This window comes from Exophiala mesophila, assembly GCF_000836275.1.
Source record: "Exophiala mesophila strain CBS 40295 unplaced genomic scaffold supercont1.3, whole genome shotgun sequence".
NCBI lineage: Eukaryota > Fungi > Ascomycota > Eurotiomycetes > Chaetothyriales > Herpotrichiellaceae > Exophiala > Exophiala mesophila.
The window spans coordinates 352,598-378,524 of NW_015622506.1; the positions used below are offsets into that span (position 1 = coordinate 352,598).

The window sequence follows — 25,927 nt, forward strand, 5'->3', positions numbered from 1 at the left end:
CACTTTACGCGTCACGAGTTTCCTCCCCGCCTCAAGCCTTGCAACTATCAAGCAACGAGTACAACAACTTGCGTCTGTCATTTTACATCGAGTAGTGATCAACATACACGACGAAACTCTAGATAATTACTTTGACGTTTACATCGGCGTCTGGATGCATTCGCCGAGCCCGGGCGAATTCAGTTAATCTAGTGTCGCTTTTACCCTTTCTTGACTTGATCACAAGACCCACCAATGCAGCAACAAACATCAAGACCAGACCGACTCCAACAAAGATGTCATTGCTTTCCACAAATGTACTGCGCTTATCGGCGGTCATCTTTTCAATGGCCCGATCAAAGTTGATAGCCATGATTTTGTTGGAAAATTGGTCCGAGGCTCTCAATCTTCCATTGCTAGCCATCTCCTGCAATGTTTGAGGGCTCAATTCATGTAAAACTCGTTCTATGACGGCAGTCCATTGATCCACCTTAGAAACGTCTCGCAGCCACCCGGTCTCCCCTTCAACAATGGTCTCTAGTGGACCGCCTGTATTTGAAGCAAGGACTGCAACACCCTGTTGCATTGCCTCGACTGGGACAATGCCAAAGTGCTCGTTCTGGGGCGTATAGAGGAGAAGACGAGCGTTTTGCAGAAGAACTTGCTTGAAAGGCCCTGGCACGGAAAGCAGGAAAAGGACTTGGACCTCATTTGGAATGGCCAGTGCGGTAGGGACGGTCTTTGCCGTGGCGCTTATCAGACCATGGCGCTCGGCGAGATCAACCAGCTCCTTGTGATATTGGACATTCTCCGTCACTCTTTGATCATAACCACCACAGATTACCAGTCGTGTGCCCTTACGCTTGTCGGGGGCCAGAGCACCGTAAGCTCGGACGGCCAAACCAACGTCCTTTTTGCGTTCGAACCTATTGATGCTGAGCAAGATCTTGAACTTGTTATTCCAGAGGACCTCCTTTTCAGTGGATGGGCTGTTCTCAAGGTTGACACCTGGATAGACAACATCAAAGGCGGACTCCATTGACGGCCAAAGTTCTGAAGCAATGGCCTTTGTGAAATTTGAGTTGACCACCAACTTGTCACTGGCACTCATGCTCCAACCTTCAAAGACATCAAATGGCAGTCTGTATGATTTTTTGATGAGACCAACCAGGCCCGAAGAGCGCCGATCGGCGAGCAGCTGATCAGGAAAGTGGCAATAGAAGAGGGTTCGTTGGCGTCGAGGAAACAGCCACCTCAGTAGAGGGACGCAGGCTGAGAGCTGATCAACCAAGAATACATCTGGCTTCAGCGCCTGAAGCTCGTTTCCAAAGATGGCAATGGAGAAAACAAGATGAAGTTGACGAAGAATGGCAAGGAGAATGTGAAAGCGATTGAGGATGGTGGGGGGGAAGAGTGTGTTGCCACGAACTCTAACGTCTAGGGTGCCTGTACTCACATGGAGGTCAACGTTGGAATAGGGTACTGAGGTGTCAAGGAGCGATGGCGTACCATCTCGAGCCTCGTCGAAACAATGGGTAGGATCGCAATGCGAGGTGAAAATGGTCACCTTGTGGCCCAGGTCTTGGAGGCCGACTGCGGCATCAATAATCAACCTCTCAGCACCGCCAATACCAAGGTCGGGGTGGAAGAAAACGATGCGTTTCCTTGGAGATTTGGCATCAAAGTTGGAGGCATGCGCCTTTGATGACATTGCGGACACTGATCATGAGTGAGCAGGAGTCGTCACCGGCTCCTGGGGTTGTCGATATCCTCAGAGCTGACCAGTCGCACATGTTTTGCTTATAGAAGGTCCCTAGGTGGGGAGGTACTCGGGCTACTTTCCTCGGCGAGAGATGAGCTTGTGCTTCGCTGTAGTCGTCAAACAATCTGCGTCAGAAGTGACAATACTCCGCTCGCATTTTCTCCTTTCCCAACGTGCCAACCTAGAGCCAAACCAGGTTAGACTGAATTAAGCGTGGTGGGCAGCATCCCTGCAGCTTCCTGCACAGTGGCCGATCAAGTCAAGAAATTTGTTGAATAGTCGTGACTGAGCCCCTGCAAGTTGGCACGTTTGGCAATGATGACGGGCTAACTCGCACAACGACGATGAGTCTACTTGACTGAACTCTGAACGCAGATAACATTCCTCTATTGCACTCTGTCTATGAGTTATGTCCTCGTCTAATTTGACATTAGCAAGTGTCATTATTGATGGTGCGACCAAACTGGGCGGATGGCAGTGGAATGTCAGTTCTTGGGTTGGGGAATTTCGCGAAGATTGACAAACAACAACGCTCATTGGCTCTAATCAACGCGTCAAGCTGATCCTAGACTGATTCATCGCCACAGCGCTTTCACGGTCGGCTGTTGGTAAAATTTATTGTGGGCCAATGCTACAGAGTGCCGCTACCTCCCTGCACGCCCTGCGCCTTCACGGAGTCAGGTAGACGGAAAGAGTAGTGTCAGTGGAAGATCGAATGACTCTCACATTGTCTAGTAATCAGTAGTGGTGGTGGTTGTTTGTCCGCCGCCAGCCATTTTTAGCTTATGGCCTGACTGGCGATTGATTGCCCGCGTCTGCGACTGCGACTTGAAGTACGGACATACGACTCCATGGTAGTTCCTTCCAACTTTCATTCCTCCACCTCTACAACAAAATCTTTCTTGGATTGTAGGCAGGTGCACATTCGTTTATCCCAAGGTTGCACAGCGCCACCGTTTCTTGACTTTCTTCTTGACATTTCCCTTCTCCATTGTCCTTCTCCATATTTTCTTGTCACGTCTCATCTTCCAAGATGGTGTGGGTAAGGATCAACGTTCATTCAGCAGGCCTGCAAGGCAGCCAGGTTGGCAAAGGCTTGTGCTAACATCTCTTCAGTTTCCCACTCTCACCACTGCGCTGTTTGCGCTCTTTGTCAGCAACGTCTTCGCCGTGTCCCCACTCGTTGTTCGTGGAGCAGACTTTGTCAACAGTGTCGATGGCAGTCGATTCCAGATCATTGGCGTGGCGTAAGAAACTTGATACCCTATTCAGGAGCATCGTGGGTGCTGACACAAGGACTTCTACAGTTACCAACCCGGTGGTTCGTCTGGTTTCAACCCAGAGGCCGGAGTCGACCCTCTGAGCGATGCCGATGTCTGTCTTCGGGATGCCGTTCTCATGCAGCGACTCGGTGTCAATGCCGTCCGCGTCTACAACTTGAATCCCGATCTTGACCATACGGAATGCGCTTCCATCTTCAACGCCGCCGGCATTTACCTCATCCTCGATGTCAACAGCCCTCTTCCCAACCAATCGCTCAACCGAGGGGCACCACAAGAATCATACAACTCGGCCTACTTGGAGCGCGTTTTCCAAGTGGTGGAGGGCTTCATGCATTTCAACAACACTTTGGGATTTTTCAGTGGAAATGAAGTCATCAATGAAGATTCTGTGCCAGATGTCCCAGCCTACATCAGAGCAGTGACTCGGGACATCAAGGACTACATCGCGAAGCAAGGATCACGGGAGATCCCTGTCGGCTATTCTGCTGCCGATGTCCGCCCGCTCCTGATGGGAACATTTGACTACCTATCTTGCGCTCTCGATGATGAGGCCAGCTCCAAGATTGACTTTTTTGGTCTCAACTCATACTCATGGTGCGGTGATGCGAGCTTCCAGTCCTCGGGCTATGATGTTCTGGTCCGTGACTTTTCCAACACCACCATCCCCATCTTCTTCTCGGAATATGGTTGCAATCAAGTTCAGCCTCGTACCTTTACCGAGGTTGGCGCTCTGTACGGCGAAGAGATGACAGGGATATTTTCCGGTGGTCTCATCTACGAATACAGTGAGGAACCCAACAACTATGGCCTGGTCGACCTCAACACCAACGGATCTGTTTCAATCAGAGTGGACTACAACAATCTGCGTGAACAGTACAACCAGATCGACCTCGACCACATCACAGCTGCTAACTCCACTGCGACGGCCTTGGACGCTCCGGCTTGTGGTCTCGGCGTCGTGGCTGGAACCAACTTCAGCCAGTCTTACGACATTCCTGCTCGTCCGAGCGGTGTGGACGACCTGATTGAAAAGGGTGTCTCGGGCAATTACCCCAGTGGAACCGTGTCTGTGACCAACCGTGTGCCTGACCATATCGTTTATGAGCAGAATGGACAGGAGATGACTGGACTTGAGTTGACCATCCTGCCCAACGATCAGAGCAACCTTCCTGGCAACAACACAAGTGGAAGCACTCCGGATCGGCCTGCGGGAGGATCGCCGTCGTCGACTTCCGGTGGTAGCTCACCTTCCCACACAAATGCGGCCGCCAAGATGGATGGCACAACAATGGGACCTGTCAGTTTGGCAGCACTTTTGCTTGGTCTCTTCATGCAGCTGTGAGGGTGAATTGGTGATTCAAATGTTAGTATGGGTTATTGACGACCGACAGCGAGGTCATAGTTGGTGTGAGGGGTTTTTTGCCAGGCAATAGCATAGTCAAGTCTTTTTCGATGGACATATTGCAGTTGGCTTTGCTGGACAATTCGCCACACACAAATGATATCATAGAAGAGGATCAATGAGATGCAATTTTCATGTAGATGGTTTACGTTCAATCATGATCCAGAAGGAGACGTGGTGAATTGTCACAAAGCTTGTCGCTGAAAGGAAGCCTAACCAGCATCGCCTTGACCGAAGTCTACTTGTGTGGTCGTCTTTGGATGCGGCAAGACTCGGACGGGCTTTTACAATTGACTGACATCATGTCTGCGTCCAAGTAGATGAGTTGCAGTTCTCCAGGCTCAAAAGTTTGTGTGGATGCCAGCAGTCACCCCTTGTTGTTCAGTAAGTTGAGGAATGAGATACTAGTGGGTATGTGCGGTGGTAGAGCACCAATGTATCTTGGGACAGCTCAGACGATCTCAAACAAGAATTGAGATTCGGACAAATTAAAACTTTGGCAAAAACTTTGACTGGAGATGAGGGTATACGGAGTACTGGGCAGGGCACAAGTTGTGGAGGTTGCGGCCATTTACAGAGACACGGCTAAGTGCAGTGCAGTGTCACGTCTCGTGACTCGTGTATGTGCTACAAACTACCTACAGGACTGCCACGTCGGGCGCGTGCGTGTACCCTTGATTCTTAGAGGCTTTGAGAGTCCTCTTCCCAGTTCTAGACGGCCTGTCACCATATGCCAACCTATACGTACAACAAGACAAAGGGTGTGTGACCTCAAAGCTGAAGTCGATAAGATTTTCGCGCTACTGCCGCTACTGCAGGTCACGACTGCCCATCGGACCAATGATCAGTCGCGTGGCTGAAGCCCTGACGTCGTAATTGTGGCTGTAGCGTCACCACCCCACCAATCTGGATCGACGCTTGGGTGGCGTTGATTCATTCCAACATCTGCGATCTGCGCCCCAACGTCACTCACAGCAAATCCTGCTTCTGTCCAGCCAAAACATCCAGACTTTCCAAAGCAAGGACCAACCAGCCAACACAGAATGCATCACGACCCTGGTTACCGCAAAACTACAAAGACCATTGCTGCCCTTCTGGAAGATCCCTTTTTCTCTTCCCCCATCGACACGTACGACACACCCGACACACACCACTCGACATCTGCCATCTGAGCCAAAGCCTCGCTCCTGGTCAACATTCTTGTCATATCCCGAGTTGTCTCTAGACGAATCCACATCTCACCATGGCTCTCGGCGGTGCCATCCTCCGCTTCAGCCAAATCGGCGTCCGTGGTCTGCAGTTCTGCTGTGCCGCCATTATTCTAGGCATTTACTCCTACTTTCTCGCCGTCCTAACCAACCATGATATCAACATTCCCACCTGGGAGAAGGCTGTCACGGGCATGTCAGGCTCCGCGGTTCTTTACACCATCTTCGGATTCCTCTTCACCCTTTGCCTTGGCGGCATCGCCTTCCTTTCCTACATTGCCATCTTCCTCGACATCTGCTTCATCGGCTGCTTTGCTGCCATTGCCTACTATACCAGACACGGCGCCAACTCCTGCCAGGGTATTGTCAACACTCCCATTGGCACCGGCCTTAGCAACGAAGAAGCCCCTGGTGCAGGTGACTGGGGTTATGTCTGCAGTCTGAACACCGCATGCTTCGCTGTTTCCATCCTCGGCATCTTCCTCTTCATCGCCAGTGCCGGTCTTCAATTCTTGCTGGCTCGTCGTCACAAGAAGGACAAGGCTTTCGGCCCATCTCCCAACAACGATTACACTGCTGGACCTGGTCGCCGACCATTCTGGAAGCGCAGCCGCAAGGTTCAAGATACACGTGACGCAGAGGCTGCCACTGCACATGCCGGCCACCATCATACTCTAGGCCGACACAGTCACGAAACTGGTATGACCGGCTCGACGATGCACGGCGGAAATGTCCCTCTTACCAGCGAGCCCAAGTACGGCCAACCTGGGTATGGTATGGAGGGCTACAGCGCTCCTACAGGTGTAGCACGATAATCGTCACGTGTTGTTCTTGGCTCTCACACTCTGGGCCCCCAATGAGACAAAAACAAAACTCGTCATACCAAAGCTGCATCAATGTATTGCACAAACAGATATCGACAGTCAAGACCAGGATGTTTGGCTTGTACCAACATTACCACGATTTCCATTGCGTCTATCGGTCTTGTGAGCGCGGCGCAACAGTAACAGGAATGAGTTATATGACAGTACGCTAGAAAGGTCGCTTATCAGCACCATTTCATACTTAATGTTAATTATTGAAATATTGAACCTGCTCTGCTACTAAAAAGTTTTCATCTGTCTACTTGTCGATGGTGTAGATACCAAAAGATGACACTAACGAAACATTCTATCGAAAAGGCCATGTTATTTCTGACTAACATATGCATAACAAGCTTTACATGCAGCTTTAGGCACCCGGTCGAAGCGAAATGTTCGTGTTTGTATGCATACCAAGACCAGGATATACGAGGTTGTCAAGAATCCGAGGTTCGTTACTGTATGTTTCGCTGGCGTCCATGCGTCCCACCGGAATTCTCGGATCATGTGCAGCCGAATCAACGTCTCGCTTATTGTTTCAATTTCATGCCTCTTTCATCCAATTAATTCCACTCCTTGCTCTTCATTTTCTTACTGCTGTAGGGCCATCTTCAGCCAGCATCTTATTGCAGAGCCGCCAGAGCTTACTCACTCATCCCCGTATCTCAAACCTTTGTGGGTAGATGTTGAGCATGACACCAGCCAATTCAATTCTGGCCTGACCTGCAGGTTGGGACCTATCTGATGAAAGAATACCTTTGGGTTCAATGTCGACCATGGAGAAACACACAGATGGCCCAAGTACAGGCAAAAGCTCAATTAGACGGAAGCCAGTATTGCAGGCAACCCACAGTGACGATCTCGAACAAAAACATGTCCACACCCCTCAAGATACCCTGGACGAGCAGACGGCAGTATTCCAGGCCATGTCGCTCGAACCTCCACCTGGACTTGTCGAGTCTTCCTCCAGCCAGGCATCGGGTTCCACATATGGTCCCACCTATCACGGTACCCTGACTGAATCCATCCCATCCACACCCACCACTCCACTCAGTCCGCCACTAGCTTCCCCAGATGAACCATCCAAAGCTGGAAAGTTTTTGAAGACTGCAATGCAAGACGTTCGTCACTTTGCTGGAGGTCTCATCAATCATCCCTACGAAGCGACCAAGCATTACTCAATACTCCGTCATTCTCACGGCCTGGTCTACTACTCTGGCCCATACACGAGTCTAGCTATTACCATCTTCTCGGATCGGGAAATCCCCCAAGACCGGACCTTGTGGTTGCAGCGTCGTGGCTTCTCTGGTAAGACGGGTTTAAAAGTCGGAGGGTTGCTAGGCGCCAGAAGTTCATGGATCGACATCACCCCAACCAGCCAAGCCACGCCTGATCAACTCAACCCAAACGACGAACGTGCCTGGCAACGCGATATCGAAAAGTTCTTGAGAAAAGCCCCCAAAGAGATTCGATCTCACCAGGTACGCGAGACCGACGTTCTCCGAATCCCAAGCGAGGCCGACGATGGCTATCTTCGAGTGGTTTTGTGTACCGCCGCAGGAAAGAAAGTCCTTTGCGGAAGTCCGATCTTTCGTCTTGCCTCTTCCTCCACCGACTCCAGCTCCCTGCGGGGAGCATCATTGTTGACCATGCCTGTTGAGGTTGGGATCCGCGTGGCCTCGGCCATGGCAAGCGCCGCAGCAACCACGGCATTATCACCTGTAGCAAACACGGCCAAGACGTATGCTACCGCCCAAGTGTCTCGAGTCTACCAACCAAGCGCTGTCGCCATGCAAGCATTCTCTTCTGCAGTAGACAGGAGCGGAGTGACGGATCGATTGAGTGATGCGAATAAGCAGTACTCAACAACTCGAGAAGCTTCATATAGTGCATTACATCAAGACAGATACGACGCTCTAGCTCGGCCTTCAATTGTCGGACCTGACACGGGGCCTGAATCCCCGTTTCCTGTCCGGTTCAGCGGGAAGGTCATTCCTGGCGCAGGAACCAGCTCCGCACAGTTCAATCTTCCGACGGCCAATCTATCTGGAGTTCCTGACGACATCCTATTTCGGTACCACGGAGCGTATTTCGGCTGGGCTGAGGTGGAACTACCTAAGAAAGTGGCGATAGAGAAGAACATCCCCAAGGAATGGCATCAGGCGGTAATCTATATCAGTCCTGACCCCACTGGCCGCAAAAGTGTTGTTCCGACCAACACCGTTCGCGTCTACGTGATGCACGAGTTCAAAGGTGAAACATTTCTAACGGCCAAGTTGTCCGTCATGCTGATGGGGTACATGCGGGAGATGGATCAGGTCTCACCAATGCAAACACCCGACGTTGAAGCACAGCTCTTCGACATTTACAAGGATCTTGCCGTGACTGCGGCGAGTTTGGCCAGACCTGAATGGCAGGCAGAAGCTACGTTGAACCGTCTCAAGTCCGCTGCATCCAATCGATCGCTCAACGAACGATATGTTGATCTTCGCCAGACTAGCCAGAGACAGATTGACCGTATCCCTGTGTATCGATTGGGTATTCGAACCGAAGGGGCAGATTTGAAAGACCGCCTCATTGGAAAGGGCGGGGTTTGGATATCACGGCAGACTTTGACTCATGCTTCTACTGTTTGAGGTTATGGGTTTGTGCGCGAATCCCGCTGGCGTGTATACTGGCGTTTAAAGCTTTAAGAGAGAGGAGTTAATTCTACGGATATTATTAAATACTTGGTTCGAGATACCAGATTACTTGGGAGTTCCCAAAAACATTTAGAGGACATATTTAAAACCATCTAATATTGACAATTTAATAATCATTCTGAGCATACCTTTTGATCGTACTCTTACCATTCAAACACGAGAAGCTTAGAATATAGTTCTTATGGGACGATACGAAAATAATAGTTCACAGTCAATTCTTGTCGTCGAATCAAGCATTCCGCCATTTCATTTTCCACATGCAACCGAAACAGCCGAACCCAAGAAATTATATTCTCCATGTCACATTGCCATGCATAACCCACAGCTGTTCACACATTCAGTTGAATAAACATATAAAATAATCAGGTAATCGAAGACAACTCATAAGATCCTACACCCAGTCAAAGAAAACGACTCCCATCCTTGGCCCCAGGCTGCTGTTTCTTTCTTTTTGCTTCCACCTCCTCCCCCCACCTCAGCCTTGTGGCCCCGGAGTTCAGTGATACTTGTGCCCAAAAAATGAAGAAAATCCCTCTTGCACGGTATCTATTCACACGTCTAGCTCAACACAAAGTGCAACATATGCACGGTGTACCCGGAGACTTTACACTTAAGTCTCTCGACCACCTCTCACCCAGCGGGGTAAAATGGATCAATTCATGCAACGAACTGAACGCCGGCTACGCCGCGGACGGATACTCGCGGATCCGGGGTCTAGGCGCATTAATGACCACCTACGGAGTCGGCGAACTCAGTGCAATCAACGCAATCGCCGGTTCATACGCAGAATATGTTCCTGTCGTGGGAATAGTGGGCACACCGCGTCGGGAACTTCAAGCGACGCGAGCGAATGTCCATCACACGTTGGGAGATGGGCGTCCTCGTGTGTTTGCAGAGATGGCCCGTCATGTTACGGTGGCGCAGGCGAATTTGATCCATGATGATGAAGAGGCTCTGGTTGAGGCGGTGGATGATGTTCTTGCTACTTGTTTGAGGGAGAGTCAGCCGGTTTATGTCGAGTTGCCGTGTGATATGGTGGCGAAGCAGGTTGATGGCACGAGACTTGATACGACGACTCTTGACGTTGATGTCAAGAGCGATGCGCGTGCAGAGAAAGATGCGGTTGACGCCGTGTTGCAGAGATTGGGTGCTGCGAAACAGCCGCTGATTCTCGTTGATTCAGGTCATGGTGTGCGTGGGTTCCGGACGGAAATCAACGCTTTCGTCCAGAAGAGTGGGATTCCAACGCTGGCTATGCCATCTGGGAATGGATTGGTCGAGCATTCGTTGAGAAACTTCTACGGCGTCCATTCCGGCCCTGTCGGTCAAATCGACACTATGCCCTACGTGAGCGGCGCCGACGTTGTCCTTGCCATCGGACCAATGTTCTCCGACACGCAGACTCTAGGCTGGTCGGTGGTTCCAGAAGCAGACAAGATCATCACTTTGGCAAAGAAATCGATCGAGTTTCCTGGTCATGGTCATGGTCATGGAGGTCATTCGAGGACGATCAACATCAATATCCAATCTTTTCTCACCACACTGACCGAGGCTATCAACCCGTCGAGCCTCGCTACACCCGATACGTCCAGTCTGGGTGATTTTCGAAGCATTGCCCCTGCGTCCGCTGATCTATCCGCTCCTATCGATCAGACCAATTTCTATCTCCATCTTAGCAAGTATCTTCGACAAGGTGACACGGTCTTATTAGCAAACGCAACCCCAATTCTAGGTGGACGTGACTTGGTTCTCCCACCGAAAGCCACCAGCATTGCATCAGGACAATGGTTCTCCATTGGACATATGCTTCCAGCAGCGCAGGGGGCGGCGCTGGCACAGCAACAGGGGATTCAGGACCAAGAAACTACCACCACCACCACCACCAAGGCTACTGGTAACGATGATCATCACTTAACCCCATGGACACTAGCCACTACACCGTGTCCCCCCATCTCCCCAAGAACAATCCTCCTTGAAGGCGACGGCAGTTTCCAAGTCACAGCCCAAGAACTCAGCACTGCCATCCGGTACGGCATCCCTCTCACCGTCATGATCATCAATAATAACGGGTATGCATACGAGCGACAAATCCACGGCATGCATGAAGATTACAATGACCTAGCACCCTGGCGATATGCGGATCTGGGCGCGAAATTCTTTGGTGCGGATGATTATGGTCCGGAACATAGACAGGCGTATCCCATTTGGACGAGGAGAATCTCGACGTGGAAGGAATTAGATGATACGCTGGCAGATGAGGCGTTTAACGAGGCCAAGGGGTTGAAGGTTCTGGAAGTTGGCATTGGGAAATATGATGTGCCGGAGAAGTTTAAGAGTGTTTTTCAGGCGGCGGGGGAGAAGTTGGGGTGAGAGCCCAGGATAAGGACGAGGGATATGAAAGGATATGAGAACGGACATCTTTTGTAAAGTCAGTGAGGGTTCATTGTGTGGAATGAGGTGGATATAAGAGGTATATGTGCAATTTCATAACGAGACGAGAAACGAATATTAAGCATTCAACGTAAAGAGCAGAGACTGACATACCTAATATAGTTTTAGGATATAAAACCGACATCATCAGATGAAGCTGAACGGATATGACTGAGGGACTGTCTCCTCATAAACGTTACACTGATCGATCTCACGCTAAGTATAAAACGCAACTTGTCCCTAATATCCCATGCATTCAACATGGACTTTTCGAAAAGCACTTTTGTGTTTCTGTTGATCCATGTTGTCGTGCATATTGTCCTGCTACTATCTGACATGCATGAAATCCCGCTGAAAAGATTAAAACGCCCATGTTCCCACATGCTCGCTCAAAAAACATGCAATAATCGATAAACAGAGTGAAAAGGAAGGACCAGGCCAGACTGCTTGGTCACCGTTTCAACGCCATTGCAAGTCAAAGCTCGCTCTACGACTTCGACTTTGATTAGTATTTCGGCGGGAAATTCGCCCAGCCGCACTCGCAGATGCATGAGACATGGTTCTACTGGTTCTGCTGTTTGTTCTCGACAAGGACGCATTGGTACCGGAATCGTCAATCGCATAGTCGTCGGCTTCTGTGTCTGTGTCGCCGCTTCCGGCTTCCTCGTCGATGACATCTAACAATGCATTGTCGTCGTATTGGACTGCCACTTGGTCTCTAGCGTCGAGAAGTCCATGAATAGGTTCATCGTCGCCGGCGCCGTCAAGTCCACCAGAGTCCATGTCAGTTTGACTCTGCAGTCGTGGAATTTTCAAAGGCCAGATCAACAGCCCCGGGAAGATGGCGACGACGACGATGACCAAAAATGTGAAGCGTAAACTCGCGTTGTAAGCGGCAATGACCTGGGTTTTGTGCTCTGGATCGAGGTGACGAATGGCTTGGACGGATTCCCGAACGGTTCGGATGATGGCGGCTTTGGTTTGTGGGTCGGCTGCCGTGACGTAGGAATCGAGGAATACAATTAATGCATTCTGAACTAGCCAAGAACTCACGGCGACGCCGAGAATGGAACCAAGGTTGCGGAGGAGGCCGAGAGTGGTGCCTACCACGGCTTGTTCATCTTGAGGATTGATAGCAAGGACCGAGATGGTGACGGCAGGGAACAAAAACCCTTGTCCAATGCTACAGAATGGAATCAAGAGAGGGACAGCCCAGGTAGGAACTTCGGGAGACAGACACGCCGTGACCAAGACGATTCCCATAATCAGAATGATAGTTCCAATTGTCATGGGTCCCTTCATCTTGCGCGTGTAGGTGATGTAGTAGCCTACCAGAACGGCAGTGATACTAATTCCAAATAGCGGAGATAGAAGAAATATGCCCGAGGTGGTGGGAGTAGTCTGCCGTACAGCTTGGAGGTAGAGAGGGATGTTGAATAGAACGGTGTTGATGACGATGGCGGCAAAGAAGTTCGACCACATTAGGTTCCCGTTGGGTTTGGTCGAAAGATATGGAATTGGAAGGATGGGGTATTCGGCTCCGCGTTCGATGAAGTAAAGAGCAACAGCAGAGATGATGAAAAGAACGAGACTTGTGATTACCAAAGGGTGTGTCCAGTTGAAGACATTCCCTCCGAGGTTTACTCCGAGAATGAGACAAGTCGTCATGGTTGATAAACCCACGGCTCCATACGAGTCGAAGCTGGAAAATGCTGACCCAAGGCTCGTCCCCCGCGTTTTGGCCAAGTTGGGACCGAGACCTTTTGGAACAGCAATGTAGGCAAGACAACCAAAGACAAGAATAAAAGGTAGTTGGAGGTAGAAAGCCATTCTCCAACCAAAATGATCACACAGAAACCCACCAAGGGCGGCGCCGATTCCTATGCCAAAGCCATAAGCCATGTTGAAATAACTCTGGTAAATACCTCGATACTCGATCTTGACCAAGTCACTGGTCAGGATTCCGGCCATGGTGGTCACTCCGCCGGCACCCATACCACAGACAGCTCGAGCAGCGATGAAATTGCCTAAGTCTGGAGCAGAACCACACCAGGCAGTGCTGCAGAAAAACATGGTAATGGCGAAGAGGTAGACTGGACGACGGCCAATGGTGTCACTGATTCTGCCGTATAATGGCTGGAAGACGGTTGAGGTTAGGTAGAAGACGGTGCTGAACCAGGATGCGGCGTTGGATGCATTGAAATAGGAGGTGATGACAGGATGAGCACTGGCCATCAACGTCGAGTCGAAAAAGGCAATGATGCAATTGAGGAGAATGCTGATGAACAAGAATTTGAAACGAGCGGACGAAATGGGTCCTCGATGATGTACTTCATGGTTGTCATGGCCGGCGAGGGCTGCTTGGTCCGAGGGTTTTCGCTTTGAAAGCAAACGAGTAGTTTCTGTCGCTTGAGAAGGGGAACTTGGCCCTGGACTCTGGGAAGACGAACGAGACGTGGAGTGGACCAATGAGGGTTTATTGGTCTTAGGTTGAGGCATGTTGATGTTGGTGACCTCATTTGCAGCAATTGGCACAATCGAGGATCAAGGCAGCGGCGGCGAAGAAAGAGTGATCTCACAGGTGAACATGTTCAGAGGAACAAATCAGACATGCTTTCCTCACAGAACAAATCTCATGATGCAAAGATAGAGAGTGGACCGAGGAGTGTATGTGTTGTATGCGGTCAAGATATGGTGCAATAGCGGGAATACCTTCAGCGAAGGAAAAGATACATTTACGCAGTTGATCAGGTGGAGTGGTAGTTCCTCTGCTGCAGTCTATGTCACCGTCTATGGTAACCAAGGACTTCTTTGCATATCGATCACCAAGTGAAAAAGCCTATTATATATATCGTATTCATATAGTAAGTGAATCGATGTTGATGGGCCAATATCAACATACCTGATATAGGGCCGATTTAAGCAGCCAGTCTGTGAAACAACATCCGCTGCCATACACATTAAGTCTGACCAAATGGCTTAGGATAATATCCGCCAATGAGATGCGCCTACATGGTCCTGCTGTTTCTATTATCCAATGAATCGCATCTACGCCACCCATGATCCACCTATCTCTAATCGATTAGATAACGGATATTCACGCCCTTTGAGGAAGGAGAGACGTCCAAGTTCAAATTGTCAATGTTCTCACCGTCGATCCGACCATTTTGTTTGTTATTTTCTAGATGTACATTGTATAAATTATCCCTTTGTTTGGTGTGGACATTGTCAAGATGATTGCCAAGGCTCATTCACCCCTTCGCATCGCCTTTTTGGAAGCCGATACTCCGTTGCCACAGACAAAGGCCAAGTTCGGAGGATATGGCGGTGTGTTTGAATATCTTTTGACCGAGGGCGCAAAGGCTTTGAATCGTCCTGATCTCAATCCGGAGACGGGGTTTGAGTTTTCCAGATACCAGGTCGAGTTGGAACCAGAGAAATATCCCAATCCGGCGGAGATTGATGCCATTTTAGTGACGGGATCAAGTAAGTCTATGTCCTTGCATTCCACCTGTCATAGTGTCTTACATTTCATGTGTTAGAACACGATTCATTTGCCGATACACCATGGATCAATAAATTGGCCGAATTTGTGGAGATGATTCTGAATGAGACCAACGTGAGGGTGATTGGAGTGTGCTTTGGACATCAGATTATTGGGCGAGCATTGAAGGCTCAATTGGGTCGAAACCCTCAGGGCTGGGAGGCCGCCGTCAACAAAGTACAATTGAGTGATCGAGGGAGGGAGCTCTTTGGCGTGGACGAGCTGGTAGGTGATTGAAGGAACGACAAATCTACGGACCAATGATACTAACTTGAGACACGTGTAGAACATCCACCAAATGCACCGAGATATCGTGTTTGAATACCCACCTGGTGTCGAGTCATTAGGCTCGTCGTCCGTGTGTCAGGTTCAAGGCATGTATGTGCCCAAGAAGCTCATGAGCGTGCAAGGGCATCCCGAGTTTAACGAACAGATCATGACGGAGATCATTGCGACACGACATCAAATGGGAATCTTCAATGACGAGGCGTTTGCGGAGCACAACTCCAAGGTTGCATTACCACATGATGGGTTGGTGGTTAGTCAGGCGTTTTTGAAATTCTTGTTGGACTAGAGAATTTCCATCCAGGTCGGTTTTGTCGCTCACAGCCATACAATCAATATCTATGCATACATCCCTTGCCCGGGTCAAGAGTCGTTTTGCCTATCACGAAACCATCCGATCTGCGTCGGCAGCGCCAGGCGGTATCCTTCCCTCGGCGAGATCCTTTTCTATCCGTGTGATCTCTGCCAAACTCTTTGCGTTCTTGATCATCTCTTGTACCCTCTTCTTTTCCGAGTCGGTCAACTGTGTGCGGACGCCCTTGCGAGCTCCCGAGTCAGAGTCTCCATTCGTCGCGGCTCCCACGGTAAAACTCTGGGCAGTCGACTTGATGCCTTTGATTTTTCTCGCCAACTCGGTCGGCTCTTCTCTTGTTCCCAAGAGTTCTTTTGCTTGTTCTCGCTCGGCGTCTCGTACGCGTTGGAAGTCGAGGAATCGTAGAGAAGGGACGGACCAGATGAGGTAGGATCTGTAGTGCTGTACATTGGGAGAAGCGTGAGTAATTTTTTTTTGAATTGGGCGGGTGGAATAATATCAGCTTCAACCTACCTCTTTTCTCACCACCGGATTGTCCAACAAGCTCAAATGTCTCAGAGAGCCCAACGCACTCAGGCCATCAAGGTCAGCCAGCTCTTTGACATGATTTCCTGACAAGACCAGCGTTGTCAAGTTGGGCACTTGTTCAGCGATTCTCTTATCCACGCTTTGGATTCGATTCCGCGCTAGGAGTAAAGTGTTGAGTCTTGGGGAGAGGGGAAAGCCCGAGAGGGAGCTGATGTCATTGTCTGTAAAGTCGATAGCGTCCTGGGGACCAGCGACACCGAGATTCTCGATGGTGGGGATTTTATGGCCTGCAGGAAAACCGACGAGGGTCGAGGTCAATTGAGATTCATGCAAATGTTATGATTTAGAAGTAGTGTGGGTTGCAGAGTCGATCAATCCATTCAAAACAAGTGTAGTATCTGCTCTTTTCAGGGGAACGTACCTCGTAGGTCGAGTTCACGCTCTTTGATGGGGTTGAGGTAGGAGAGAGAGTTGTTGATCAGGTCGGCGGTCAGCCTCATCTTGGGAGATGGGCGGTGTTTTTAATGGGAGGATCAAGAGGTAGTTGTCATTACGAGGAGAGAGGTACGACAGGAGAACGTATGGGATACGTGGTTGACAAGGAGTGGTGGATGGGGTGAGACCGAGTTATGGAATTGATTGTGTATGTACGTATATTCAATTGAGATTCTGAGATTTTGCGCATGTGACGTGATTGGGTGAGAGGAATTGATGCCTCAGCCTTGTCATTTCAGCCTTGCGCTCGGCGATTTGAATATTCCGATCCGGCTGCGGCTTCCAACAACCGCATATCGGCCTGTCATGGCTGTATACGTGGTATCTCTAAACGCTTGCGATCCTTCTCACACACCCTCTTATCCTCCGTCACTGCTACCTAACGGTGATGTCCATCATATCCAGGGCTGACTGATCCCACTAACAAGTTTACCGCCTGCCGGTGAACAGTGGACTACCCAAACAGGATTCAACTCTTTACCTGGACAGGAAGGTCATGCAGGCTACCTTTCGTAAGCGCAAGGTGCAAGACCACATGGCGCAAACAAGGGACATACGAGGCAAGGCGGCTCCATTGTTTGCAGAAACCGTGGCTTCTTTCAAAGCGTGCTTGGGGTCCACCGCCATATCGGTCCTATCATGTCTATCTTCGATGGTGCAAAAAGAGGGGGTGAAGGGAACAATAGATAAGTGTACCTTTCACTATAGCCTATCAACAGGGGCTACTTCGGGCTATGGTTGTACTTGCATAAGCTAGCGATCAAGTGTGAAAGATGGAGTGCATGAACTAGTGTGCTGCGAGATATCGCTTACTGTGGGGAAGAGCGCGTGGTCAGCAAGGGATGGAATGGAATACCTTTGTTGGATGTATAGTATATATGTACGCATGTTGGGAACCCGTGTTCTTGTTGAAGTGTACAAATTAGGATGTCTAGGTAAGGAGGTAAAATTCAGATAGACGATCACAATTGTGACATGTCTTTTTTTCTCCTCTGAAGGAGATTGATGGGACTAGACACAGGGTTAACGAAATAACCCTTTCAACACAGACTAAGAATCCCATCGTCCAATGCATGACTCGTAGGCGATGCGAGCGCTCAGACATTCGCTACTCGGGAGGTGGCATGGACACGCATGGGTCAACATAAGTCCCTGTCGTAACAAATGCCATGAGGACCAGCGGATCATTCCACCTGCGCCAAGGCCGAGATACGCCGACCAACGGCTGTTGACAGTGGAACAGATAGCGTCCCTACCAACAAATCTTGTCGACAGTTGGGTTACCTAAGGGACCCGACAGTCACGAACACCGTATGATGGAAGATGTACTCCTCTTTTGTTCTCCACCGAAGGCTTACCCGACAATATGGCTCATCTACGAGTACATACGGTCGTACTCGTATACCGCAGATACTACTGTACCTAGGTAGCTGAAATGTACGGAGTAGATGCCGAGGGACAGGGTAATCAGAAAAGGCAGGCAGGTTGATCGGTATCAGCTCGGGGCATCACTGTTACGGATTTTGTTGTTGCAGCCTTGTTCACACCACCCTCTTGCGACTGCGCTTTCTGTATCAAGTGCGGATAGGGGCATACATATGCAAGAGCTGCAAGAAGCTGCAAGAGCACCTGACTAGAGCAATCTCTAAGGGCACCTGCCTGCCTAGGCTAGGTACTTATGGGCCAACAGGCAGGAGCCTAAGAAACTATCCCAATTCCTGGACGCCAGTAAAAGTACCAAGTACTATAGGCCCTCAGCCCCATGAAACCACCACCAGGCGCCCTACGCAAAGTCACTTCCCAAAGATGTGATGAGTAAGAGGCCAGCGACAAGGATGATGCCGCAATAATCAACACAGTACTTCCCCCAGATCTGCAACATAAATGGTGTATCATTGATAATAATAGGTCTAGCTCTTTGGTGATACTTCAAGTTGATATATTTGTGTCGTTCCTACCCCAGGGTTTCCATGGGGACTTGGGAAGGATCAACCCAGGTAAGAGTCGCACCTTCCACCCCTTGAGACCTAAATGTTGTCTCAGGAATGGCAACCACGACCCTGTCACTCGCAACTCACAAAGTACCTCCTCCTTCCTCCTTCCTTCCTCGTTGCATGTGATGTGCAATCTCCCTCATCATCTCGTATAATGCAGCCTGGCAGTGATGCGAGGAACTACTGTCTACGAATAGACACTGGCTGCTGGTTCATCGGCCTGGTCCGTCACTTGACATGTGTGTTAGCTGCAAGAAAAAGCAAGTCTTGATATATTTTTAAACCTGTCTAAAGCATTCATCTCGGCAGGCCAAAGCCACGTACGTCGGTGACTGGTAACCTCCGTTGGATTCATGCAACAGCTATGTAGCATGCATCAATCAATCATGTTGTCCCCCATGACTGGAACCTCCTCGATGAGGTCTTTGATGCTCTCTTGCTTCCTTGCCCAAGGGACTCAGCGAGGGTCTTACTCATTCCTCATCCACAGTATATTTCTGTACAATCCACTTCCTCCTCGGCAATACCAAGACCGGAGGAAACGACAAGCAGAAAGACAGGCAAGCAGGCCACCCACAATATCTGACATCATCATGCTGTCCTTAGTGTAATCACTGTCACCGAACATGAATAGCGTGCGACATACAGCAGCCGAGTGGGTTGAACCAGCTCTAGGATTTTCCAAAGGGTCACGAGGGTGTCACCGTGGTGGGTGCAAACTCATGCTCGTAGAATCTGGTGCGCCCTTATCACTTGGCCGTATTTCCACAAACACAAATGACTAACTGGCACACACTGGATTCGTTGCCATGCAATCTACGGCTAGAGCCAATCATGCGAGTTTATGGCATAGCCGCGCCGCTCTAACCGGTATGCTACCAAGCCAAATAGATCCAAGTCGACCCGGAGAAAAAAATTTAGAATTGCATATCCATCAGATGATGCATGGAGACCATAGTGATCCAACAATGATACTAAGGGGAGATCTATGTACCTTGGTCACCTTGTTCGTGCTTGTCCGGTTTTCGATGGTGCGTCACTTGTTCGCTTGTTGGCTCGTCGCTTGTCGCCTTGTCATCTCGTCATCTAAACTCTCGGAAGGATTGCAGATGTAAAAAGCAAGCAACACTTTGAAGCAAGAAAAAGGGGCGGGGGGGTTTAATGTCCATCACACTCTGCTGGTCGCATGGGTTTGATGGCTTCCAAGAGAAATCCAAGGCCATCGATCGTCAGAACAAACAAATGTTGTAACAACAACATTGAGGGACATTGGGGGAGGCGCAGGTGTCGTGCGTCGAACCAAGGCCTCAAGACCACCCCCCGTCACCCCCGTATGTGGCAGGATTGGAGGGATTGGCATCCGGATTGGTAACATGATCTTATATGCCACTCGTCAATCATCTTCTGATTCGGGAAGGCTGTGGGAAGGGAGTTTCCTTAGGACATGTCTTGGTTCGCGACAACTCGTCTTTGTTATTTGGTCGTATACGAAGGTTTTCTTGGTTGGCTTTTGCTGGAGAATGGTGGCCGCTGCATAGGATCTGCAATGTCCCTTGTTTCTTGAGTTCTTGTCTCTTGGGTCCAAGTCCGTCCTCTTCCACCGACACGGGTACACAAGCACGGGCACAGGTACAGGTACAAGCACCGACCGACTGGCGATCGCGTATTCTACAGTGATAGTTACATCTATAGGTTTATAATACTTATTGTTTGTTGGGACTTGGGAATAAAAGACCCCGAGACCCACGTTCGTGGCGAACAAAATAACCTTGTATCCTTATTGTCGCCTCTCCGGGGAGGCATTTAACAGGCATGACAGGGGTGAAAAGTGAGGAGGTGAATGGGCTGGGTTGAGAAAAGCATTCATTCCCACCATGGCCTATCTCCCGTCCAGTCATTAGCTGAGCACGGGCGGATCGCTTTATCTATGGGATTGCTTGGCATATTGCCAAGACTACCCGTGACTCGCTCCGCTCATTGGTCCAAATCGGGCTTATCTTTGACGGCATCTTCACTTTAGTCCTACTTACACCATTCCAACGACACACCTGCTTGTATCCCCATGCCTCCTATAGGTCGGTTTCTCCAGACCGATTGTCTGATGGAACTATAGTGCCGTCCCCGACCAAGATGCAAATAGTGAATACCCAAATCATCAAATCATCCCCCTTCTTGGCCCCAAGTCAACTCTCATCCCATCCCATTGTCCCTTTCGCCCTGGATTGGGCCCGGCCCACTATGTCCTGGACGCCCTGGACGCCCTGCTCGCCTCTCACACATCCTCACACACGGACTACGACGCACACAGACTTTGGCGCCCTCGCCGCCCTCGCGCCGCCAAGCTGCCTTCAAGCGAGTCCGTCATGACTCTACTTTGGGCCAGGGCTCCACCCTTGCTGATAACAGACTTGGCTCCATACACTTCTTCCATGGCCCCTTCGTGTGGGCATTGTGGGTTCCTGAATCCCACCCCCAGCTGCCTGTGCGTTTCATCAACAGCGAACGTCAGGCGGCTCATACAACCATTGCCTTGACAAGAATTATATCGTCAAACATCAAATCTACACATATCAACGCGCCAATGCAAGTGGGCCCTGTCTCCATCGTTAACCCACACTGTCTTCTGAGGCTTCCCTGTTGATCGGTGCTTCTCCCGACTTTAGCCTCCGTGGCCCTCCACCCGTCGCAAAGGTGGCTCCTTGGAAGTCGGGTCGTGCCATCCATGCATTCCTCATGTCTCCGTCCTTCGGCGACATGGCAAGATATATTTATCCCGCTCCAGCCCTGTTCCTGGTTGCGATCCTTCTTGTTTTGATTTCTTCTCAACCCATTTCGACAAAGTCAACAGACAAGCCAGTGACTTGCAAAGACCTGTTCGACAAAGGCAACGACACCTCACAATGGAATTTGTACCTGTAAGGCTGCTTCTTCCACTCCACCCTCCCTCATGGGATGCTAATTGTATCTCTCTAGCCTGAATATGACGAAGCCCATCCCGAGGGTGGCAACCCCCTTGAGGTTGATGTCAACGCTCAATATGCTGGTTTCGAGTTCCACGCCGCATATCTCGCCCTCTGTGCCTATCTTGTCTGGATGATTATCCCCGGTCTGGCCCTGCTGTACGGTGGTTTGGCGCGCCGCAAGTCGGCTCTGTCCATGTTGTACCAGGGTTTCGCTGTCATTGGTGTAAGTCGCTCCTCCGCAAGACCAAGCGTTCAACCCAGCGACTGACGAGAGACTTCAGGTCATTACCTTCCAATGGATGTTCTGGGGTTACTCCCTCACCTACTCCCCCACTTCCGGCCCTTTCATTGGTAATATGAAAAACTTCGGTCTTCAGGATGTCACCGCAGCTCCCATTGGTTTCCTGCCAGAAATCCTCTTCTGCTTCTACCAATGCCTCTTCTGCGTCGTTACCGTCATGATCGTGGTCGGTGGCGCCTTCGAGCGTGGTCGCGTCATCCCTGTGCTCTTCTTCAGCTTCTGGTGGGCCACCATCGTCTACTGCCCTATTGCATGCTGGACATGGAACGCAAGTGGATGGCTCGCCAACCTCCCCTCTCTCGACTATGCTGGTGGTGGACCGGTCCACATTGCCAGTGGTTGCTCCGCCTTGGCCTATGCCTTGGTTTTGGGAAAGAGAAAGCTCCGCGAAGCACCTCACACCAAACCCCACAACGTTTCCATGGTCTTCATCGGCACGGTTATGATCTGGTTCGGTTGGTTTGGTTTCAACGTAAGGCATACTTCATTCCTAGACTCGATCGCGATTCACTAACAAACGTAGGGTGGTTCCACTCTCAACTCCACTGTCCGATCCTTCATGGCTGCGTGGAACACCAACGTTTCCGCCGGTATGGGTGTTATCGGATGGAGCATCGTTGATATGATCCGCTACAAGGGCAAATTGTCCACCATCGGTGCCTGCGAAGGTGCTATTGCCGGTCTCGTCGGTAAGTTTTGGTGGTATCACAATTCCCTGTGACCTTGACTCACTCTCACAACAGGTATCACTCCTGCCGCTGGTTACGTTTCCGTCTGGTTCGCTGCCCTCATCGGTCTTTTGACCGGTATGGCTTGCTCTTCCCTCAAGAACATCAACAAGTGGATCCGCGTCGACGAGGGTATGGATGTCTTCAAGCTCCACGGTGTTGGTGGTATGATTGGATCTTTCCTCACCGGTATCTTCGCCTCGTCCTCGGTTTCCGCCCTTGACGGCGGTACCCTTGCCCCCGGTGGTGTCGATGGTGTCGGCGCTCAAGTTGCCCGCCAATTGGCTGATATCGCCTCCATTGCTGGCTACTCCTTCACCGTCTCCTTCATCTTGTTGTGGATCATGAAGTTCATCGGCATGTACGTTCCCTTCATGGCTCTCCGAGTCAGCGAGGAGGCCGAAATCCGTGGTATTGACTCCGAGGAGTTCGCCGAGGAGGAAGAAGTCGGTGATTGGTCCATGTTTGAGAGCCCCAGCACTGCGACTCAGGGAACCACCGCCGAGTCGAAGCTTGTCTCGACTCCTCCCAGCCCTCCCCCAGGTCTCCAAGAGGAGCAAAAGCCCACCACTGCTTAAGCAGATCCAACCAGGAGGAAGCGACGGTCATGTTGCTAGACAGACACAACGTGGCCTGCGTGCCAGATGCCATCGCAGTGCGATGGTAAATGCCCTATAGTCCCGGGCACCAGCTTTGGACGTGGATTTACACACACATTGATTCCCCAAAATACCCACATTAATAGTTTATAATTTGACAATCTGCATCCTGATATTGACTATAATTTGGATCTCCTGCGTCGATCGCGTCCCGAGGGCTGCGCTGCCTCTGTCAAGGATGTCTGGGCCTCGTCGAACAATTCTTGGTTCAACTTGGCCGCCAATCTCAGAACTCGGGTGGAGACCGCGGCTCCATCACGCCGGTTCTTGCCCTCGCGCCTAAACTGTGAAATGTTCTCGATAAAGTCCCATAGTCGCCCCGACGCTTGGAGATCACCCGTGGACGGGTCTCGCGCTGGCATCCAGTCCGGGGCCAATTGGATCGTTGGCCCGACTTTGGCATCCTTGCTCTTCGCCACTATCACAATCTGCTCCTCTTGGAAACGAGTGAAGGCGTTCTTGAGGGCTTCCTTGTTAACAGCCTCGAAGTAGGATAGATCGCCCTGGTGATACAGAGTCCGGCCTGCCAGTTGGGCCATATTTTGAGCCTTTTGCATGTCGATCCATTTTATCGTGGAATCCACAGGAGGAACAATAGCGAGCAGAGACACGGCCCCAAGCCAGGCCGCGTCAATGAATGGCCAGATTAAGAAGCAGTAAAAGTCGAAGTTCTCGCGACCGTGTTTACGTTCGGCGTTGGAGAGTCCGACAATTCTGTCGCTGTCCTCCGAAACCTGCAACACATCTTCACGCAGGAGCCCTTCCATGGCAACTTCCAGATTGTGCTGCAAGCCTTGTCCGGCGGGGAAAATAAACTCTCCCCGGAATAGTTGTGACAGGAAGGTGACTTTTTCGGTGAGCTCGGATTCTTTCAGGCTCTGGTGTACGCTCCCTCCACCTTGTTTGACTCGAGTGTATAGTGATGCCGCAATGAGGGACTCGGAAATGAACAAGTGGATTGTCATGTTTCTGTAGAATGACAGCTGAAACCTGTCGACGGCATAATATGTCTCCTCGGCGAGGCCGTCAATTGTGCCAACGAGCTTTGGTCCGAGAACTTCTAGAGCCCGCTCGACGATGTAAGATGTTGGCATACCATGAAAGTCGGCGACCTTGCCTCTATTGGCCCTGGTTCTTGTACACAACCAGTCCACTCTTCTGACCAGTTCAGATTTTCCCACACCACGGCCTCGAAGAGTCAGAAGCACAGTGCCAACAAGGGCAGTCGGCATGATGACAGCAACCGAGTTGATGTCAGAGAGAACCTTGTAGCCCAAAGTTCGCAGAAGCCGGACCCTAGCATCAGAGTCTCGTGAAGTCGCAAAGGGATGCTGCGGTTTTGATACATCGTGTCGATCCTGCTGTTGGTGCAGGAATCCTTTCAGACTCCACGGCTCACAAAAGCGGCAATCAATCCTACCCAAATTAAGGGCGAGGACAGAAGAGGAGGATAAGAAATCAGACAAGTTTTCCTTCTGCTTTGGTTTGCCCAGCAACTCGCTGACATAGGAATCCACCTCAATGACCTTGTCGTACTGCAGAGACACCGGACATATGTAGACATCGTCTGTCCGACCTGACAGAACCGAGTCGAGATAAAAATCGAGGATCCCAAAGCGAGGACCGAGGAGTTTGCCCGTCCGACTTCTAGTGCCTTCGATAAAGCATTCGAGGTTGAAGCCTTGTTGAAGCATGGTGTCTATGTATGCCTGAACAAGCGTCTTATAGAGTTGATCGTCGCTGAAGCTCCGTCTAATCCACATTGCGCCGAGACTTTGCAGAAAATTGCCCACGACGGGGAAATTGAGGTTATCACCGGCGACAACGACAGGAAGAGTGAGGCCCAAACGGTAGCAGATGAGGTGAAGAGTCACATAGTCGAGATGAGAGGTGTGCCGTGGGAGGAAAATGATGGACTGCTTCTTCTTGGCCGCTTGTGTCGCAATCTCGCGTAAACGCTTCACCTCAGCCTCGGAAACGTGAATGGCGCTGTAAGCTCTAGTGAGGAGTTGGGTGACCATGTAAAAGGCGCCACGGAGGTAGGGTTTGCTCTCCATCTTGCACATCATATAATCGAGCATGCCATCAGTGATATCGAGTAGTTGGGATGAAATCTCGTGCCTTCTCTTCTCTCGCTCTTGCGCATACATGGGGCTGGTAGGATCCAACAGATACTGGTCTTCTTCCTTGCGCAGTCTTGCCTCAGTTAAATCGACGATCTTCTTCTTGAGAATTGTAGATTTCATGGTGGCACTTTTCAGCCTGGCGGTATAGCCTGGATAAAAGACACGTTGTCCGACAACGTTGTCGTAGCTCCGCCAGTCGACACCTCGCACGAAGAGAGAAAGTTCATGGGCGAAGTTGATTGGGTTCTTTCTCAGACGTGCCATTCGAGTCAAGATGCTCTGGTCTGTATGGTCCTGGGCGTCATCGCCGTGTGAATCATGGTGCAGAACCTCTGAACGAACGAGGTCTGCCATGGTGACCGTGG

The 25,927-nt window shown here is 50.5% G+C and overlaps 10 protein-coding genes across 10 annotated transcripts; 6 read left to right on the plus strand and 4 right to left on the minus strand.

Annotated features, from left to right (window-relative positions):
• Positions 1-108: 108 nt before the first annotated feature.
• On the minus strand, positions 109-1,744 carry PV10_03796 (uncharacterized protein). The gene is made up of 2 exons (XM_016368291.1): positions 1,489-1,744; positions 109-1,425 (listed from the first exon to the last, which is right to left on the minus strand). The coding sequence occupies exons 1-2, from the start codon at positions 1,688-1,690 to the stop codon at positions 119-121; spliced, it is 1,509 nt and encodes a 502-aa protein (XP_016224079.1). The 5' UTR covers positions 1,691-1,744; the 3' UTR covers positions 109-118.
• A 749-nt stretch (positions 1,745-2,493) lies between these two features.
• Positions 2,494-4,564, plus strand: PV10_03797 (uncharacterized protein). Its single transcript, XM_016368292.1, has 3 exons — positions 2,494-2,783; positions 2,858-2,988; positions 3,049-4,564. The coding sequence occupies exons 1-3, from the start codon at positions 2,775-2,777 to the stop codon at positions 4,364-4,366; spliced, it is 1,458 nt and encodes a 485-aa protein (XP_016224080.1). The 5' UTR covers positions 2,494-2,774; the 3' UTR covers positions 4,367-4,564.
• Positions 4,565-5,415: 851 nt separating this feature from the next.
• PV10_03798 (uncharacterized protein) lies at positions 5,416-6,725 on the plus strand. Its single transcript, XM_016368293.1, has one exon. The coding sequence runs from the start codon at positions 5,670-5,672 to the stop codon at positions 6,447-6,449; it is 780 nt and encodes a 259-aa protein (XP_016224081.1). The 5' UTR covers positions 5,416-5,669; the 3' UTR covers positions 6,450-6,725.
• A 354-nt stretch (positions 6,726-7,079) lies between these two features.
• PV10_03799 (uncharacterized protein) lies at positions 7,080-9,319 on the plus strand. The gene has a single exon (XM_016368294.1). The coding sequence runs from the start codon at positions 7,262-7,264 to the stop codon at positions 9,128-9,130; it is 1,869 nt and encodes a 622-aa protein (XP_016224082.1). The 5' UTR covers positions 7,080-7,261; the 3' UTR covers positions 9,131-9,319.
• A 232-nt stretch (positions 9,320-9,551) lies between these two features.
• On the plus strand, positions 9,552-11,724 carry PV10_03800 (uncharacterized protein). Its single transcript, XM_016368295.1, has one exon. It carries the CDS (start codon positions 9,716-9,718, stop codon positions 11,564-11,566), a length of 1,851 nt encoding a protein of 616 aa, XP_016224083.1. The 5' UTR covers positions 9,552-9,715; the 3' UTR covers positions 11,567-11,724.
• An 11-nt stretch (positions 11,725-11,735) lies between these two features.
• PV10_03801 (uncharacterized protein) lies at positions 11,736-14,258 on the minus strand. Its single transcript, XM_016368296.1, has one exon. The coding sequence runs from the start codon at positions 14,123-14,125 to the stop codon at positions 12,086-12,088; it is 2,040 nt and encodes a 679-aa protein (XP_016224084.1). The 5' UTR covers positions 14,126-14,258; the 3' UTR covers positions 11,736-12,085.
• A 510-nt stretch (positions 14,259-14,768) lies between these two features.
• On the plus strand, positions 14,769-15,835 carry PV10_03802 (uncharacterized protein). The gene is made up of 3 exons (XM_016368297.1): positions 14,769-15,112; positions 15,169-15,395; positions 15,457-15,835. Exons 1-3 carry the CDS (start codon positions 14,860-14,862, stop codon positions 15,742-15,744), a joined length of 768 nt encoding a protein of 255 aa, XP_016224085.1. The 5' UTR covers positions 14,769-14,859; the 3' UTR covers positions 15,745-15,835.
• PV10_03803 (uncharacterized protein) lies at positions 15,463-16,928 on the minus strand. The gene is made up of 3 exons (XM_016368298.1): positions 16,718-16,928; positions 16,282-16,583; positions 15,463-16,209 (listed from the first exon to the last, which is right to left on the minus strand). Exons 1-3 carry the CDS (start codon positions 16,794-16,796, stop codon positions 15,838-15,840), a joined length of 753 nt encoding a protein of 250 aa, XP_016224086.1. The 5' UTR covers positions 16,797-16,928; the 3' UTR covers positions 15,463-15,837.
• A 4,103-nt stretch (positions 16,929-21,031) lies between these two features.
• PV10_03804 (uncharacterized protein) lies at positions 21,032-23,542 on the plus strand. Its single transcript, XM_016368299.1, has 5 exons — positions 21,032-21,700; positions 21,759-21,971; positions 22,030-22,521; positions 22,573-22,738; positions 22,793-23,542. The coding sequence occupies exons 1-5, from the start codon at positions 21,686-21,688 to the stop codon at positions 23,353-23,355; spliced, it is 1,449 nt and encodes a 482-aa protein (XP_016224087.1). The 5' UTR covers positions 21,032-21,685; the 3' UTR covers positions 23,356-23,542.
• A 13-nt stretch (positions 23,543-23,555) lies between these two features.
• Positions 23,556-25,916, minus strand: PV10_03805 (uncharacterized protein; the record flags this gene model as incomplete). Its single annotated transcript, XM_016368300.1, has 1 exon — positions 23,556-25,916. The coding sequence occupies one exon, from the start codon at positions 25,914-25,916 to the stop codon at positions 23,556-23,558; it is 2,361 nt and encodes a 786-aa protein (XP_016224088.1).
• Between the last annotated feature and the right edge of the window lie 11 nt (positions 25,917-25,927).